The 17,009-nt window shown below is 36.9% G+C and overlaps 1 protein-coding gene across 4 annotated transcripts in view; it reads left to right on the forward strand.

The window, feature by feature from the left end:
• The window catches only part of ubr3 (ubiquitin protein ligase E3 component n-recognin 3), a 230,487-nt gene that overhangs the window by 45,899 nt on the left and 167,579 nt on the right, over positions 1–17,009 (forward strand). For all 4 annotated transcript variants that reach the window (XM_063052208.1, XM_063052206.1, XM_063052207.1 and 1 more), the window contains 9 exons: positions 214–442; positions 736–915; positions 3,948–4,081; positions 6,691–6,777; positions 8,846–8,911; positions 12,899–12,988; positions 15,011–15,139; positions 15,291–15,343; positions 15,633–15,766. In XM_063052208.1, coding sequence (XP_062908278.1) covers positions 214–442; positions 736–915; positions 3,948–4,081; positions 6,691–6,777; positions 8,846–8,911; positions 12,899–12,988; positions 15,011–15,139; positions 15,291–15,343; positions 15,633–15,766 — 1,102 coding nt within the window. The remainder of the gene's footprint in view (positions 1–213; positions 443–735; positions 916–3,947; positions 4,082–6,690; positions 6,778–8,845; positions 8,912–12,898; positions 12,989–15,010; positions 15,140–15,290; positions 15,344–15,632; positions 15,767–17,009) is intronic.

Raw genomic sequence — 17,009 nt, forward strand, 5'->3', positions numbered from 1 at the left:
AAATGAGTGTCCCCTTTGTGTATGATATTATGGTTAGACATTTCCTTCTGGACCCTGCAACCTTCTTGTCTTAACCATGTAGACACCACTGTAAAGAATTACTGTTTAAATCCCATAGGCATTCAGTTTGTTTGCAAGATCACATGAACCAAAATTATTCTTCCTGCTCTAGTTAATAAGTCGTCATACTAATTTTTACTTTTTCTTTTGCAGATAGCTTTTACTAAAACATTTGTTCAGCATTACGCCTTCATCATGAAAACTCTGATTAAGAGTCATGAGTCAGAAACAATGTCCAATAGGATTGTTCATATTAGCGTGCAGTTATTTAGCAATGAAGAATTGGCACGTCAAGTCACTGAAGAGTGCCAGCTACTAGAAATAATGGTCACTGTTTTACTTTACATGATGGAAAATTGCCTTGTCAAAAGCGAGTTACAAGGTGAGTAGAAGTTCAATTTTTTGACAGCCTAATACTTTTGAAGGTGGTGTTTATCAGACTTGTAAACATGTATTGTATATGGAAATAAAAATACTGTTGGGGGGAAAAAAACTGCTTGTCTTCAACTTAAATTGGGCACAATGCTTTAAATATTAAATTCTAGCAAATACTTTCAGTATTTAAAAACTTTTTTCAAGTTATTATTTTGTTTAAATGAAACATTGTAGTTCTACTGGAATTCTGAATTTCAAAATTATTTTCATTTTGTAATATTTTCTTTCTTACTGTTGTAGATGAAGAGAACAATTTTCATGTTGTTGTAAACTGTGGTGAGCCACTCCTAAAGAACAACACCTATTGGCCTTTAGTTAGTGATTTTATTAATATCCTTTCACACCAAAGTGTAGCAAAACGTTTTTTGGAAGATCAGGGTCTTCTTCAGATGTGGATGAATTTTGTTTCTTTCTTTCAAGGTAAGTTCATTCCTTAGGATTAAAAAGTCATATTTATAGAGTCTGATGTATTGTATGCTCATTGACCTGCTTGCCCATTGCATTGTTGCAGGTAGTTTGCTTCTTTAGGAGTCTTAGGGACTTTCGTGGGAGTCTGCAGAGATTTGGCATGACATCTAAAACTTTGACAAGCTTCTATAGATGTGTAGAGGAGAGTATATTGTCTGGGTGCATCACTGCCTGGTATGGAAACACCAATGCTGTTTAACAGAAAATTCTACAAATGATAGTGGATTTGGCCCAGTGAATCATGGGTAAAGCCCTCCCAATGATTGAGCACATCTATATGAAACACTGTTGTAGGAAAGTAGCATCCATCATCAGAGATCCTCACCATCTAGACTATGTTGCTTGCTCACTGCTGCCATCAGTTAGCAAGTACAAGAGCTTCAGCACTCACATTATCAGGTTTAAGAACAGGTCTTGAACAAGATGAGATAACTATACTCACTTGCCCATCCACTGAGATGTTCCCACAACTAATGTTCTCAGTTTAAGGACTCTTTATTATGTTATCTCATGTTCTTGTTATTTATTGCTATTTACTTATATATACATTTACACAGTTCATTGATCTTTCATTGATCCTGTTGTAGTTACTATTCTATAGATTTGCTGAGTATGCCCAGAGGAAAATGAATCTCAGGATTGTATATGGTGACATATATGTACTTTGAAAATAAATTTACTTTGAACCTTGAGCTTTCTAAATAATTAAAAGTTCAAAGTAAATTTATTATCAAAGTACATATATATCACTATACACAATCCCTAGATTCGTTTTCTTGCAGACATACTCAATAAATCCACAGAATAATAATCATAACAGAATCAATGAAAGACTGAACCAACCTGAGCATCCACCCAGTGTGAAAAAGACAACAAACTGGGTAAATACAAAAAGAACGAGATAATAATAAATAAATAAGCAAATATTGAGAATGTGAGATGAAGAATCCTTGAAATTGAATCCATTGGTTGTGAGAACATTTCGGTGATGGGTAAGTAAAATTGAGTGAAGTTATCCCCTTTGGTTCAAGAGCCTGATAGTTGAGGGGTAATAATTTAATTTAATTTTTTAAAGTACATACTTAATTTTGTGCTTTAAATGAAAATACAAGTGGGAACTGTAGTATGCACTAGTGGGTTTGTAACTATTGCTTTGTAATGCGCTTGCTTTACCTGTTAGTGGAATTTGTGTTTGTTGAGTTCAGCAGTTGTAAGACTTTCAAATGTTGTTTCTTCATCTCAAGCATTATGAACTCTGAATACGCTCTGAACATGTGTAACAAGTTAGGCACACAATTTTTTTTTCTCCATTGTAGAATCAAGTTCCTGCTGATGTTCCATGTAACTTTTAACCTCCTGATTAGTACACCTTAAAGTGAGATATTTTTATTTTGTAGGATAGTTAATGTTATTCAAATGAGACTGATACTTACTGCCTGTTATGCTGCTGCTGTTTAGGGCAGCAATGAAGGTCCTCCATCTCTGGCAGTGTTCAGGGCTTCCTTCATTCATGCCAGTAGGTTCCTGTTGGTTTTCTCTACTGTCAGCCATGCAAGTTCTGTGTGGAGACTCAGGGATACCATCACACTCAGATGTAGAAGGATTTTTCATTACTGTTTCCATTAACAGTTTAGTTTTGTCAGTCAGTATTGTTAGCCATGAGCTGATCAACCCCCCTTCCCCCTCCACCCCTCCCTCCCTGAACCAGGAGGACCACTAAACTATTCGTAGTATGGCCTTTACCATTTGACCTGTTTACCTGTTTGGAAGCCAAAGCATCACGCCCTGACTCCAGCCAAAGTAGCTCTGGGAGTTATCGAGGCATGTAAACCTGCAAACCTTAACAAGATTGGGGCCCTTTCTGAGGAATAAGACCATAGTTGATATCAAATAGGAAGCTTTATGTTGAAACAAAGGATTGAATTGAGGCTATTTAATGTTTAAGTTTTATTCCCATATAAATCCTAATTGTGACAGATGTTACTCTGAGGTGGCTTCTTCGACTTGTATGTTCTGGTCCTGCCCTCTCTTGGAAAAATTTTGGAAAGATATCTTTGATATCCTTTCAACAGTTTTGTGTTTTGATTTACAACCCCATCCTATTACGGCAATTTTTGATTTGCTAATGATGGAACATAGCTTTTTATCCTCTTCAGCTTGTTGGATGATCACATTTATTACATGAATGGCCAGAAGGTCCATTTTATTGAATTGGAAAGAGACCAATCCCCCTACTACATGTCAATGGTTTTCCCAAACTATATCATGTTTAAATTTAGAAAAAAATCAGAAGTGTCATTTTTGATCCTTCGGTTATATTTGAAGAGACTTGGAAGCCATTTATTCAACATTTTCATATGATGTAGTTTGAACTTTTCTAAATCCTTTTTATTAACTTGGAATATATGAATAGAGGAGTGGAGCTGACGACATTAATGAATGTATTCGATCTAATATATTGGTTCAGCCCTGTTTTGTTCTGTTTGGTTTTTTTGGGGTTTAGTAACTTAGCTTTTTTTTTAGTTTTTTGTTTTTTGTGGTTTTTCTTTGTGATTTTTCTTTTTATTTCTTGATTATGTATGAGAGTTTGGAAGTCTATTACACTTGTACTATTTATAGTTTCTCTTGTATATGTTTATTACTAATAATATAATTCCAATCTCTTTGTATCACTATTGTTATTATGTTTATGAACTTGAAAACTAATAAAAAGATTAAAAAAGAAAGAATGTTTAAGTTATCAGAAAGAAGTAGTTTGCTCTGCTGGTGGAAAAAAAATGATTTGTTAAATCCCTCTGTTACAGGATTTTTTTTTACTGCAATTCCAGTGAAACTAGAAACCCCTTCCATTGCTGTAATGATCTAGAAAACACAATCTGAAATCAATAATTTGTCCATGGCAGTAATGTGACTTTAATTGGAGATCTCCATGATGAGATTAAAGTTCATAAATTGTCTTGTGTTCTTGTTTATCTATTTTTAAGGCATGAATTTAAACAAACGAGAACTAAATGAGCATGTTGAATTTGAGTCACAAACATACTACGCTGCCTTTGCAGCAGAATTAGAAGCCTGTGCACAACCGATGTGGGGACTTCTAACCCATTGTAAAATTAAGGTGAGATATTTTGTGTGTTTTAAACATTTTTGAATAAGGTGTATGATGGTATAAAATATGAAGAATTAATTCTGTGCTTTAATATTAATGAATATAAATTTGCTAGCCTGGTTATATGCACCAGCAGATTTGTAATTATTAGACTGAATGGATAAATTCTGCTCCGATGTCTTATGGTCTAATTATTGCTTTGTAATGAGTTTGATTACCTATGTTTGAGAAATTGTGATTGTGCCTGTAATTGGTCTAATAAATGGTGAGTTACGTAAAGATGAGCTAAACTATCAGTAGAAACTGAAGAGGTTAAAGTTAAGATAGCATGGGGGCACAGCAGGTCAAACTGCTCACTCATAGCTCCTGTACCCATGGTTTAATCCTGACTTCTGTGCTGTGTGGAGTTTGAAGTTCTCCCTGTGACTGCAAGGGCTTTCCCTGGGTACTTTAGTTTCCTCCCAATCTCTAAAATAAGTTGATCAGTAGGTTAATTGGTTAGTGAATGGATGGATGATTGGAGAATCAGTTAATGACCATGCAAAAGAAAAAGGATTATGAAGAAATGTTGGGAGTGAAAATAATGGGGTTCTTCTGACAGCTGGGTTAGATTTTTCTTTGTTATTTGAAAATGAATAATATAAGAAAGAAGAGCGAATATTAGGTGGAAGTCTTGATGAGATCTGAAGTATGTATTCAAGGGATGTTGCAGTAAACAATTATAATGCAAAACTAGGTGAATTCGGCTAAATCTCTCCATGGACTGAGTCAGTCCAAAGCAGCAGTGTTGAATGTTTATGTCATCTCCACAATACAGTCGGCCCTCCGTATCCGCGGGTTCCGCATCCGCGGATTTAACCAACCGCGGATCGGGATCAAAAAAGAAAACCTGGGAGTTCTCTCTCTTTCTTCTCATTCCCTAAACAATACAGTATAACGCTATTTACATAACACTTCCATTGTACAGGTTTCCCCTGCTATCCAAAAGTAGAGTGTTTCTATGAAACCTTTCATAAGCTGAAATGGCGTAAAGCGAAGAAGCAATTACCATTAATTTACATGGGAAAAATTCTTGAGCGTTCCCAGACCCAAAAAATAACCAAATAGCACATAAAACTTAAAAATAACACTAACATATAGTAAAAGCAGGAATGATATGATAAATACACAGCCTATATAAAGTAGAAATAATGTATGTACAGTGTAGTTTCACTTACCAGAATCGGGAAGACAGCGAGTACACTGGAAGGTTCACGCATTTTTCTATCATACAGTTCTTTGTAAGCACTCAAAACATCCTGCAAACCTTCCCTAAACCTACATGCCCTTTCAAAATTAAAGTCATACTTTTCTGCAATCATTGCAGCACTGTCAGTCATAGCAAAAATCTCACGCAGTTGAAAGCTATGGCGGCTTGATGCTGAGTGTTTGTTTTGCTGAGAGCAAAACAAACGCTGAACGCTATTTTCGCTTTTCGTCACTCGGGGTGCGCGCTGTCTCTATAACAACTTGCTGCAAAACAAACGCTGAAGGTTATTTTCGCTTTTCGCCACTCTCACTACTCGGGGTTCGCGGAAGAGCTATGATGGTTGCGTCTGTACTGAACATGTACAGACTTTTTTCTCTTGTCACTATTCCCTAAACGATGCAGTATAACAACTATTTACATTGTATTTGGTATTATAAGTAATCTGGAGATGATTTAAAGTATACAGGAGGATGTGCGTAGGTTATATGCAAATACTATGCCATTTTATATACGGGACTTGAGCATCCGTGGATTTTGGTATCTGCGGTGGGGGGGGGGGCGCCCCTGGAACCAAACCCCCGTGGATATGGAGGGCCGCCTGTATAAGGAACATTGCAAGGAAGGGAAGGAGTAGATGTAAGTTTAATTTTAAGTTAAGAAAGAAGGCATGAGAGGAATTATGCTTCTCTTCAGCTTGGAAAAATATATCTAAGGAAAAAAAATTACAGAATAAAGCAAGACATTTAGCATTATGCAGAAAATCAGTGAAATGTTAATTATAGGCTCAATAAGGCAGGACAGAGATGGGTTTATTCAGGGGCTACTTCTGTGAATGGGCGATTATGTGGTATTCTTAGAACTGCCAAAAGGGAGCTTTTCTGGCATATCAAGGATGAGAGTAATTAAAATAAGTTTCTAGAAACAATGAATTTAAGAAAGACATAAACAGTAAAAGCTGATATTGAAGAACAATACAATTAAATGAATTCCAGTATTACCTTCATTTGAAGATGTAAAAGATTGAGGAGTTTGTATGCCAAGTGATAAATGGACAAACATCTCTCAGTTACATGGGAATGTACTTGGGAGAACAACTGAAAATTAGAATATTATGTGAATTAATGCAGGAATTGTAGAATGCACTGTGTTTCAAATGAAATCAGAAAGGGAGAGTAACATTTAATTAGTATTTTGGATATATTCTGTTTTCTTAGACGTCTGATTCGGACAGTAGTGACCAAATAACTTCGTGGTGATAGAAGAAATTAAGCTCTTGGGATTAAGCACATAACAAGGTTATTAATATTGTTTTAATAAATATTAATAACATTCAAAAATCTTGTAATTTGACTGATCTTTTTTAACATAGGAGATGGAAGAATACACCAGAACAGTGGTCCGGTACTGCCTAGATGCATTGCAGGATTGGTTTGATGCCATCAATTTTGTTGATGAGGTAATTATGAAATGGAATGTCATGTTTTAAATTCCCTGGCAATAAATAATAACTTCTTTTGATTTCCTAATTACTAACCTTTTAAGAATCATGCTCTGGTACATCTAGATCCTTCTTCATCATTTAATGCCATTTAAATGATATATTTAAAAATTCTCCTGCCAGCATTACAATTACACATTTTATTTGTCAGATCTTTGCTTACTCAGTTCATATATACCTTTATATTTTTATTGGCTAGCCTAATTTCAGTCCACATCAACATGTTACATCCTACAGCACTCTCTCCCCTGCAATAACATTTGATACTACAACTATCAAATGTCCCTTAGAGTCCAAAATATAGTTCTTTCACCAGCCCTTCTTTATCTATACCGTGTGTTTCTTGCAAGTGCTCTAATTAGTCAAACATGGCATTCCCTTCACAAAATAGTGTTAAGTTTGCTCATTTACCTTGAATTTTTCAGATTGTTCTGCTATAATTGTATTGATAGCTGGTAACACATTCCTTATGATAGATGATAAACTAGTAAGCCTGGAAAGCTGCTTCATACACCCATGCTGATCTTGTCAATTTCATCAACTTTACCTCCAGCTTCCACCCTGCCCTTAAATTCACTTCGTCCAATTCTGACACCTCTTTCCCCTTTGTCAATCTGTCTGTCCACCACTCACTCACCCAAATCTTATATCTTTGGAATGTGAGAGGACAACAGAGCTCCCAGAGAAAACGCACACAGTCATGGGGAGGACTTACAAACTCCTTACAGACAGTGGTGGGAATTGAAACCCAATCTTATAGCTGGTGACTTAAAGCATTGCGCTAACCGTTGGAACCATAATAGGGATTTGAATTAAAATGGTCAGTCACCAGAAATTCCACTTTTGGCGGATGGAGAGGAGGTACTCAACTAGTCCTCCAAATTACGTCAGGTTTCACCATTGTAAAGGAGGCCGATCGGGAGCATTGGATACAAGAGATGACCCCCAGCAGCTGAAGCATTGCCTCACCTGGAAGGACTGTTTGGGGCCCTGAATGGAGATAAGGGAGGAAGTAAATGGGCAGGTGTATCACTTCTGTCGCTTGCAAGTATATGTGTCAGGAGGGAGATTAGAGGGAAGGTAAAAATGGACAGGGGAATCATTGAGGAATGATCCTGTGGAAAGTGGAGAGGGGGCGGGTGGGAGGGAAGTAAAGAGGGATCCTGTTGAAGATGCAGGGAATAGTGTGTTGACTGCAGAGGTTCATGGGACGGTAGGCGAAAACAAGAGAAACTCTATCCCTGTTAAGGTGGCAGGAAGATGGGATAAGCACGAACGGGAAGGAAATGGAGAAGATGTGGGTGAGGGAACTATCTATGTTGGAAGAAGGGAAATCCCGTTCTTTGAAGAAAGAGAACATCTCTTAATGTCCTGGAAATGATAGCTCATCGTGGCAACAGATGTGGCAGAGACAAAGGAGCTGAGAGAAGGTGGGAAGAGTTACTGTATTCATACAGTGGTTTAGACGGTTGCATTCTTCAGATCTTCATGTTCGTTGTAACATTCAAGATGATTTGTTGATAACCTTCATAATTCTTAACTTGTTGAAGTAGAAAAATTGTTTCATTTTCACTCTCGGCCTGTCTGGCATCTCCAAGCCTGAATGCTTAAAACTGTGCTGAATTGTTTTACAGCTTGTTTCTTGCCAAACATTAGTGACAAAAGACACTGGTTTTTGAATACAAACACGCGCGACTGGCACATTTAAAAACCGTTCTCTCTAAGTACAGGATGGTGTCCCAACAGCCACACGATGTGCACGTAACTGATGCTAATTAGAAACTGTTAGGCAACAGTCTCCATCCCAATTAAGCTGTATATTGTCCCAAGTAAATGAAGGGTATCCCAACTATATTCTCAATTAGTTTTTGTTCTTTAAGAGTTGTCCTAAATAAGCAGCTACCCCAAGTGACTGTTGGTCTATTTAACCAATCCATTTATTTTTGATTGTTAGAACATAAACTTGATGATAATATGATAATGTAGCTTTAGACTGATGTCTTTTTCTTTCTTTTCTTAAATCTAGCCTGCTCCTAATCAGGTTACGTTTCACTTGCCTCTTCATCGTTACTATGCCATGTTTTTAAGCAAGGTAAAGTCATACTCAAACTGGTATTGTACTTCTTAGTTGTGTAAAAGTTATATGGCGTATTACGGGACTATAGCATAATATGGGAGTATAGTAATATGGTATAGTTCGATACTCCCATATGAAAGTGTAACTTTAAGAAAATAGTTGGGAAGTTGAGTGAGCAAAACTGGCAAGTGTGAAGATAGGTGTGAATATTTAAATAATAGAAATTTAGTAATAGATCTTCACCAAACTTCAGAGACCTGTATATGTTTGAATGTATTGGTCATGGGCAGAAAAAAATTGCTTATTTTTTCATATTTTGTACTTGGAAAGCAAGGATGTGTACTGCAGCTGTTGAAAGTTGTGATTAGGCTGTAACTGGAATACAGAGTACAGTCCTGGGCACTGTACAGTAACTAGATATATTAGGCAGGTTATCACTTACTTGTACCCTGTATCCGCCTGTTTCTTGCTGTGTAGCCAGAATCATGGCAACTATACCTTGCTGGTTGTCTCCTAATTGATTAGCATGGTCAAGAAAAATGCAGGGTCTTTCAGTGAGAGTGGCTTCACACAATAAAATATTTTACTTTTTTTAAAAATCCCACTTATTTTCATGGGCTGGCTGTGTTTGTGCAAATTATCTTGATGTAGGTTCGGATCTGGGAAATAAGCAGAAACTTATAGGGAATTTGCTAGGACAGTACAACTGTTGCATACTCTGTTTAGTTGAGATTTCAGGAGGGAAATAGTTCAATAACGAATTTATCGGCCAGCAGGCACTAGTGGATCTCAGTGGAAGCTTGGAGAGCATGGAAAGCTATTTCATCAAATAATTACCATAATGTCAGGTAATTAAGGGAATATTTATTCCCTTGAATATATTTGACTAGGGAAGATTTGACTGTGACCTCAAGCTCCATAAAATAATCGATAAGGCAAATGGATATTCTTCTACAGGTGCAGACATAAGCCAAAGGGACATGACCTTAAGATTCAAGTTAGGCCATTTGGGGAGGTAGGTTGGAACTTTCTGTTGCAGTTGTACAAAACATTGGTTAGACTGCGCTTGGTGTTCTGGTCGCCATAATGAGGGAAGATGTAATAGTAACAGAGCAAGTGCAAAAAAGAAATAGTAGGAATGGAGGACTGTACTTGTAAGGATAGATTGGATAGGAAGGGTTTATTTTCTCTGGAGCATTGGAGGCTGAGGGGTGACCCTATAGAGGTTAATAAAATTGAGGGGCATAGGTAAGATAGGTGGTCAGAATCTATTTCCCTGGGCAGTGGAGTATGCAATTAGAGACCACAGGTTTAAAATGAGAGGGGAGAAATTTAATGGTGATCTTAGGGATAACTTTGTCACAAGCAGGGTCATGAATGTGTGGATTGAGTTGCCAGAGGCAGAGACAATTACAATGTTTACAAATAGTTTAGACTAGTACCTGGATAAGGCAAGGTGTAGAAGGATATGGGCTTAATGTGGGCAAATAACATTAGAATAGATAGGCATCAGTGGCATGTCTGAGTTGGGTAGAATGGACCTGTTTCTCTGCTGTACTTTTATAGGATTCTGTGAAAGAGTATGATAAAATCAAAGCAAGTTAATGACATAGAAGATGATTATTTTGTCCATGCAAGTTGATATGCTGGCACCTGGTATGCCCATTACAGATTGTGTTTTATGAAATATGCATCCAAGTAGTTTTTAAATGTGATGAAGATCTCTTGCCTCTGTTAATCCTTCAGGGAAGGAGTTCAAAATTTGAACCACCCACTGGGTATAAAACTTCTCATCTCTGTTCCAGTCGCTTTAAAGCTATGCCTCTGGTTTTTGACCCATGTGTTAAAGGATGATAGGTCCATCTTGTTTATGTACAACCCTCATAATTTTATATATCTCAATTACGTCTTCTCTCAGCTTCTGTTACACAGAAAAGTAACCAGTCCTCCTTCGTACCTGCAAGTTTAATGCAATCTCAGTTCTAATCAACAATCTCCAAAACCTGGGCCCCGTACCTCTCTCTGTAACTGAATCCATAACTTCATCAGGAGACTGCAATCAGTGCGGACTGGAAATAACATCTCCTCCTTGCTGATAATCAACACTGGCACATCTCAAGGATGCGTGCTCAGCCCACTGCTCTACTCTGTCTACATCCACAACTCTGCAGCTAGGCACAGCTCAAATGCCATCTATAATTTTGTTGATGACACAACTATTGTTGGCAGAATTTTAGATTGTGACGAGGAGGTGTGTAGGAGTGAGATCAATCAGCTGGTTGAATGGTGTTGCAAAAACAGCCTTACAGTCAACATCAGTAAGACCAAGGAATTGATTGTGGACTTTAGGAAGGGGAAGTTTAGTGAGCACACACTAGTCCTCATTGAGGGATCAGCAGTGGAAAGGGTGAAGATCTATCCTGGGCCCAACATATTGATGCAAATATAAAGAAGGCATGACAGCAGCTGTATTTCAATAGGAGTTTGAGGAGATTTGTTATGTCACCAAAGACTCTAGCAAATTTCTACAGATGTACTATGGAGAGCATGCTAACTGGTTGCATCACTGTCTGGTATGGAGGAGCCTCTGCTCAGCATCAGAAAAAGCTGCAGAAGGTTGCAAATTCAGCCAGTACTAGCCTCCCCAGCATCGAGGATATTTTAAAGGCTTAATGGATGTTAAATACAATTCTACCTTTACCTCTCAGCTATTGTTTTCTATGCCAGAGCATTGCCTTTCAGCAACTAAGAAATCTCTATCAAATCAATTCAAAACTTGTATTTTTCCATAGAACACAAATCTTGAGTCATGTAATGGAAATATATTTACAGCATTTGATGTTATCTCAGTCAACACCTTTATCGCTGTCATCAGTGTATTTTTGCAAGTTGTGAAAATGAAGGAATATTGCATCAAAACTAATAGAAATCAGCCATGACCTTACTGAATGGTGGGATGGGCTGAACTACTGTATTTCTGCTGTGATTGAAATGTCTGTACAATATTGTTTTATTAGTTTAAATTTGCTAAAAATTGTAGTGATTTATTTGTCCGGAAATTTGTCCTGGTGAGGAAAATAAAGAATGGTAGGGTGAAGGAACCATGGGTGACAGGTGAAGTGGAAAATCTAGTCAGGTGGAAGAAGGCAGCATACACGAGGTTTAGGAAGCAAGGATCAGATGGGTCTATTGAGGAATTTAGGGTAGCAAGAAAGGAGCTTAAGAAGGGGCTGAGGAGAGCAAGAAGGGGGCATGAGAAGGCCTTGGCGAGTAGGGTAAAGGAAAACCCCAAGGCATTCTTCAGTTATGTGAAGAACAAAAGGATGACAGGAGTGAAGGTAGGACCGATTAGAGATAAAGGTGGGAAGATGTGCCTGGAGGCCGTGGAAGTGAGCGAGGTTCTCAATGAATACTTCTCTTCAGTAATCACCAATGAATGGGAACTTGATGATGGTGAGGACAATATGAGTAAGGTTGACGTTCTGGAGCATGTTGATATTAAGGGAGAGGAGTTGTTGGAGTTGTTAAAATACATTAGGACGGATAAGTCCCTGGGGCTTGATGGAATATTCCCCAGGCTGCTCCACGAGGTGAGGGACGAGATTGCTGTGCCTCTGGCTAGGATCTTTATGTATAGGGAATAAATTATGGTATTTTTAGATGTTTCTTTATCAGAATTTATTTAAAAAAAAATTATCAACCTACTCCAAAAGTGATAAACTACTTAAAGCATTGATGGTTATCAAGTGGAAACTTCTAAAAGTTTATAATTGTAGCATGTAACATTTTACATGTATTTGTGACAGCAGCTCAAAGGCAGCATTTCTTAAATTGGTTTAATGGTTTGAATAATTTCCAAGTGAACATAGTGCAAAAGATAAAAGTACAAATGAAGTACTTCATAAATTATAATATACTATTTAAAGTTCATTTATCCATTATTTACAAAAAAATTATTCTTGTGTTTCTATAATATATGCCCATTTTAAAAATAATTTATAGGCTGTCAGATGCCAACAACTGGATCTTGATTCACTTTTACCAGATCAAGAGATGTTGATGAAAATGATGGTTCATCCACTTCAAATTCAGGTTTTTCCATTTCTCTTTGTTGCATGTAAAATAACTTTCTGTCAGCATCTTGAACCTGCATGTTATGTCTCCCAAAGTGCTAATATATGGCTGTATATGTTCTGTTGTGCTTTTGGTAATTTGTTGAAAATTTCTAAGTGAAACTTGCCAAATTGAGCACGCAAAGACAGCAGTTACTACCCACCATGGTCTAATGCAAAAAAAAGGTAGATGATAAGATTACTCTGGAAAACAAAAAAAATCAAATCAAACATCAAAGGCCATTCAAATAATCTTTTAAATTATTTGGTTCTCAAAATGAATATTGTATACCTTGAAGTATTTTGACCAAAAGCAGTTCAAGTTATGAAAAGATGCTGAAATTTGACTATATTAATTTAGTTGACTTTTTGCATGCTTTCCAAAAATTTCATAGGAGTTTTTATTTCAGACATCCTTTTTTTCCCAGAGTGGTAACTGAGTGTATGCAGTTTATAAACTTTTACAGGCAGATAAATGTGACATATTCTCTGGCTCTACCAAGTGCAAGCTTTATGTTCTCAATGTGAAACACTGTTTCTATGCAATTTTGAGTTTGAGTGACTTCTAAACCCCTCTACAGGATCATACAATATGGTACAGAAGGATGCCATTTTGTCCATGCTAGCTTTAAAAATGCTATTTCAAATTGTATCCTAATAAGCATCAAATGTGAATAGAAGCAATTTTTGAATGTTTCCATCACCAACTCAGGCAGTTATATTAATCTAGATGCTGGCCACTTTTTGTGGGTGGGTGGGGGATGTGTTTTTCATCAACCTAGCTAATTCTTATAGCATTTATTTTGGCTCTATGTCTTTATTCATCAGTGACTCTGCTAAGGATAAAAATTCTTCCAAATTAATCTTATTCATGCTTTTTCATAATTTCATACACCTCACTTAAACCTACCGTATGCCTGTATATTCCAAAGGATGCATTTGGAGTTGATGCTATTTCCTCCCTCATTTCTCTTAACAGCTTAGAATATTTTAAAAATCTCTGTCAACTCATTTGTCAGCATCCAAAGGTCTAAACCTGCTTGGCAGGATAAAGATAGAGAAAGAGGAACCACTGAACATGTTTCTTTTTTCTTGTCTACTAGCTCCATTGACTTCCTTTGAGAAACACATCCATTGTTTCCATCTTCACGAGTGGCTATCTTTTTGGTTTCAAATCCTTTTTGTTATTTCTTTTGCTCCATGTTTTTATAAAATATTGTTGAGTTTAATCCCATTTTTATCTGTCAGTATCTTTGCCATGCACTATGTAAGTTTATTTCCTAATTACACTTGCACTTTGAACATTTCTTGAATTTATACAGTATTGAGCTTTTACTGCCGTCTTCTCATTGGCATCCAAGGCAGTCATGATTTGGGGGTTACTTTGTAGCTGCTGCGTTTTGTTTTTGAACCTTCAGTAGCTTCTCCTTTTTAAAGTTATTGCTTCCTGGACACTTTTGACAGATTTCTCTGCCCAATAAATTTGGCCTTGCCCCATTTGAGAAAGTTTAATCCTTGTTTAATTTTATTTCCCCAGTTTTAAAAAGTAGGGCATTTTGCGGAGAAACTGCAGAATCTCCTGGCATTGATGTTGCATGAGTTTGAGAGAAAGATGTATGTGAGCTTAATGTCTTGTTCCTCTTTTCTGAAGCAGGCTGAATACTTTTAGGAGCTATTCTTTTTCCACCCTCCAAAAGTTTGACGCAAAATAAATGTTTTCTCCAGTGGGCAGTTCTGAACTTTGAAAATTGACACACATTACTTTACGTTTCCATATGAACTTAGTCTATTATTTACAGTTTTGTAATTTGAAAATACAGACTGTGAGCAGTCCAGTAGTAGAGATATAATTAATTTAGAATTCTTGGTTCATTGATCAGTTTGCTCTGTATAACTCTGAAATAGTATTGATACTATTTTTATATGCAAGGTAAACAACTTTTTGCCTCTTCATAATGGGTATGAAAGACTAAGGGGCTTTTATACTTTTTTTTAAATTTAGGCTAGTCTATCAGAAATACACAGCAATATGTGGGTTAGAAATGGTCTTCAGATTAAAGGACAGGCTATGACTTACGTGCAGTCCCACTTCTGCAATTCTATGATTGATCCAGATATCTTTCTTCTGCAGGTATGTATATATTCAGTATTTTGATGCTTGCATTTGTTTCGGTTTAGTGTATTTGATGGAATTTTGATTGAAAATTCTTAAAGTACCATCTATGTAATGATTTAATTTTATAGACAAAATCTTATGTTGGAATATCATTTTCCCCCATTAGGTTTGTGCTTCCAGACTTGATCCAGATTATTTTGTTTCATCTGTTTTTGAAAGGTAACTGTAATATTTTTGAAATCTTGAATTGATGATTGCAAAATCATCAGGATGTAACTTTGCAATTGTATAATTGTGAATTGTTTATGAATACAAAGGTGTTATTGTTGTTCTGATCTTAGCCTGTACAATAGTGAGTGCCATAAATTGCCATCAGTGGATTATCTTCTGTAGATGAAGTTTGATGCATTTGAAAGATATATATTATGATCATTACAGAATTCAAGAGGCAAAGCTGTTTAAATAAATAATTATTGATTTATCAAAGTAATTTTGTGACTTAATCTAGATTTAAAGTGGTGGATCTGTTGACAATGGCATCACAGCATCAAAATGGAGCGCTTGATCCAGAACATGAAAGATCAATGCTTGAGGGTGCCTTAACTTTCCTAGTCCTTTTACTCAGTCTTCGTATACACTTGGGTAAGGTTCTATATTGTTTTACGTATTTCTGTATAACAAAATTGTGGAGCTACCCATTGGCTCTGATTATGATTTGATTTTTGTTATCTTTAGCCTTCATTCTAAATTGGAGTTTCAGAAAATTTAGAAACATAGAAACATAGAAAACCTACTGTACAATACAGGCCCTTTGGCCCACAGAGTTGAACCAAACATATCACTACCTTAGAAATTACTAGGCTTACCTATAGCCCTCTGTTTTACTAAGCTCCATGTACCTATCTAAAAGTCTGTTAAAAGACCCTATCGTATCCGCCTCCACCACTGATGCCGGCAGCCCATTCCACGCACTCACCACTCTCTGAGTAAAAAAACTTACCCCTGACATCTCCTCTGTACTTACTCCCCAGGATCTTAAACCTGTGTCCTCTTGTGGCAACCATTCCAGCCCTGGGAAAAAGCCTCTGACTAGCCACACGATCAATGCTTCTCATCACCTTGATCAGGTCACCTCTGATCCTCCGTCGCTCCAGGAGAAAAGGCCGAGTTCACTCAACCTATTCTTATAAGGCATGCTCCCCAATCCAGGCAACATCCTTGTAAATCTCTTTTGCACCCTTTCTATGGCTTCCACATCCTTCCTGTAGTGAGGCGACCAGAACTGAGCACAGTACTCCAAGTGTGGTCTGACCACCACACTTCTAAATTTTAATTTAAAAGAATATGAATTTTAGTTTTGCATTTCTACAGCAGAATATCCTGCAAGGAATAGGTATAACATGAAGAATTCTGATCTTATGGTTTAGGTTGAAATCAATGATGTATGTATAAAAAGGGCTTGTCTATGTGTAGAGCTTTGGAAGCGAAGAAAAAGATAAGAGAATCATGCCATCCCAAACACTTCACAGCAGGTGTCGGGGTCACCATTTTTGATTACATTGACACTTTTGATCACCTTTTTGATTACATTGGCCATGCTTTAAGAGATTAGAATCTTGTCCAGAACTTAGTGAAGTACTTTTGGTTTGCTCATTGCCTTCTTTATAGAAGTTTTTCATATCATCCTTCTGAAATACTCTTTATAAAATGTACCAATTTCCTTTAGGAATAAAATAGTCCTGGGCCTTATTCTATTTGATGGAGGCTCTTATAAAAGTAAGTAAGCAGGTGGCATGCAAAAAAAATTCTTCCGTCAAATCAAAACTACACCAAATAAGCTAAAGTGAATACTGAAGAACCTGCTAGAAAAGAGCAGTTACTCTGG

The sequence above is a fragment of the Mobula hypostoma genome, chromosome 6 (genome assembly GCF_963921235.1).
Source record: "Mobula hypostoma chromosome 6, sMobHyp1.1, whole genome shotgun sequence".
Classification (NCBI taxonomy): domain Eukaryota; kingdom Metazoa; phylum Chordata; class Chondrichthyes; order Myliobatiformes; family Myliobatidae; genus Mobula; species Mobula hypostoma.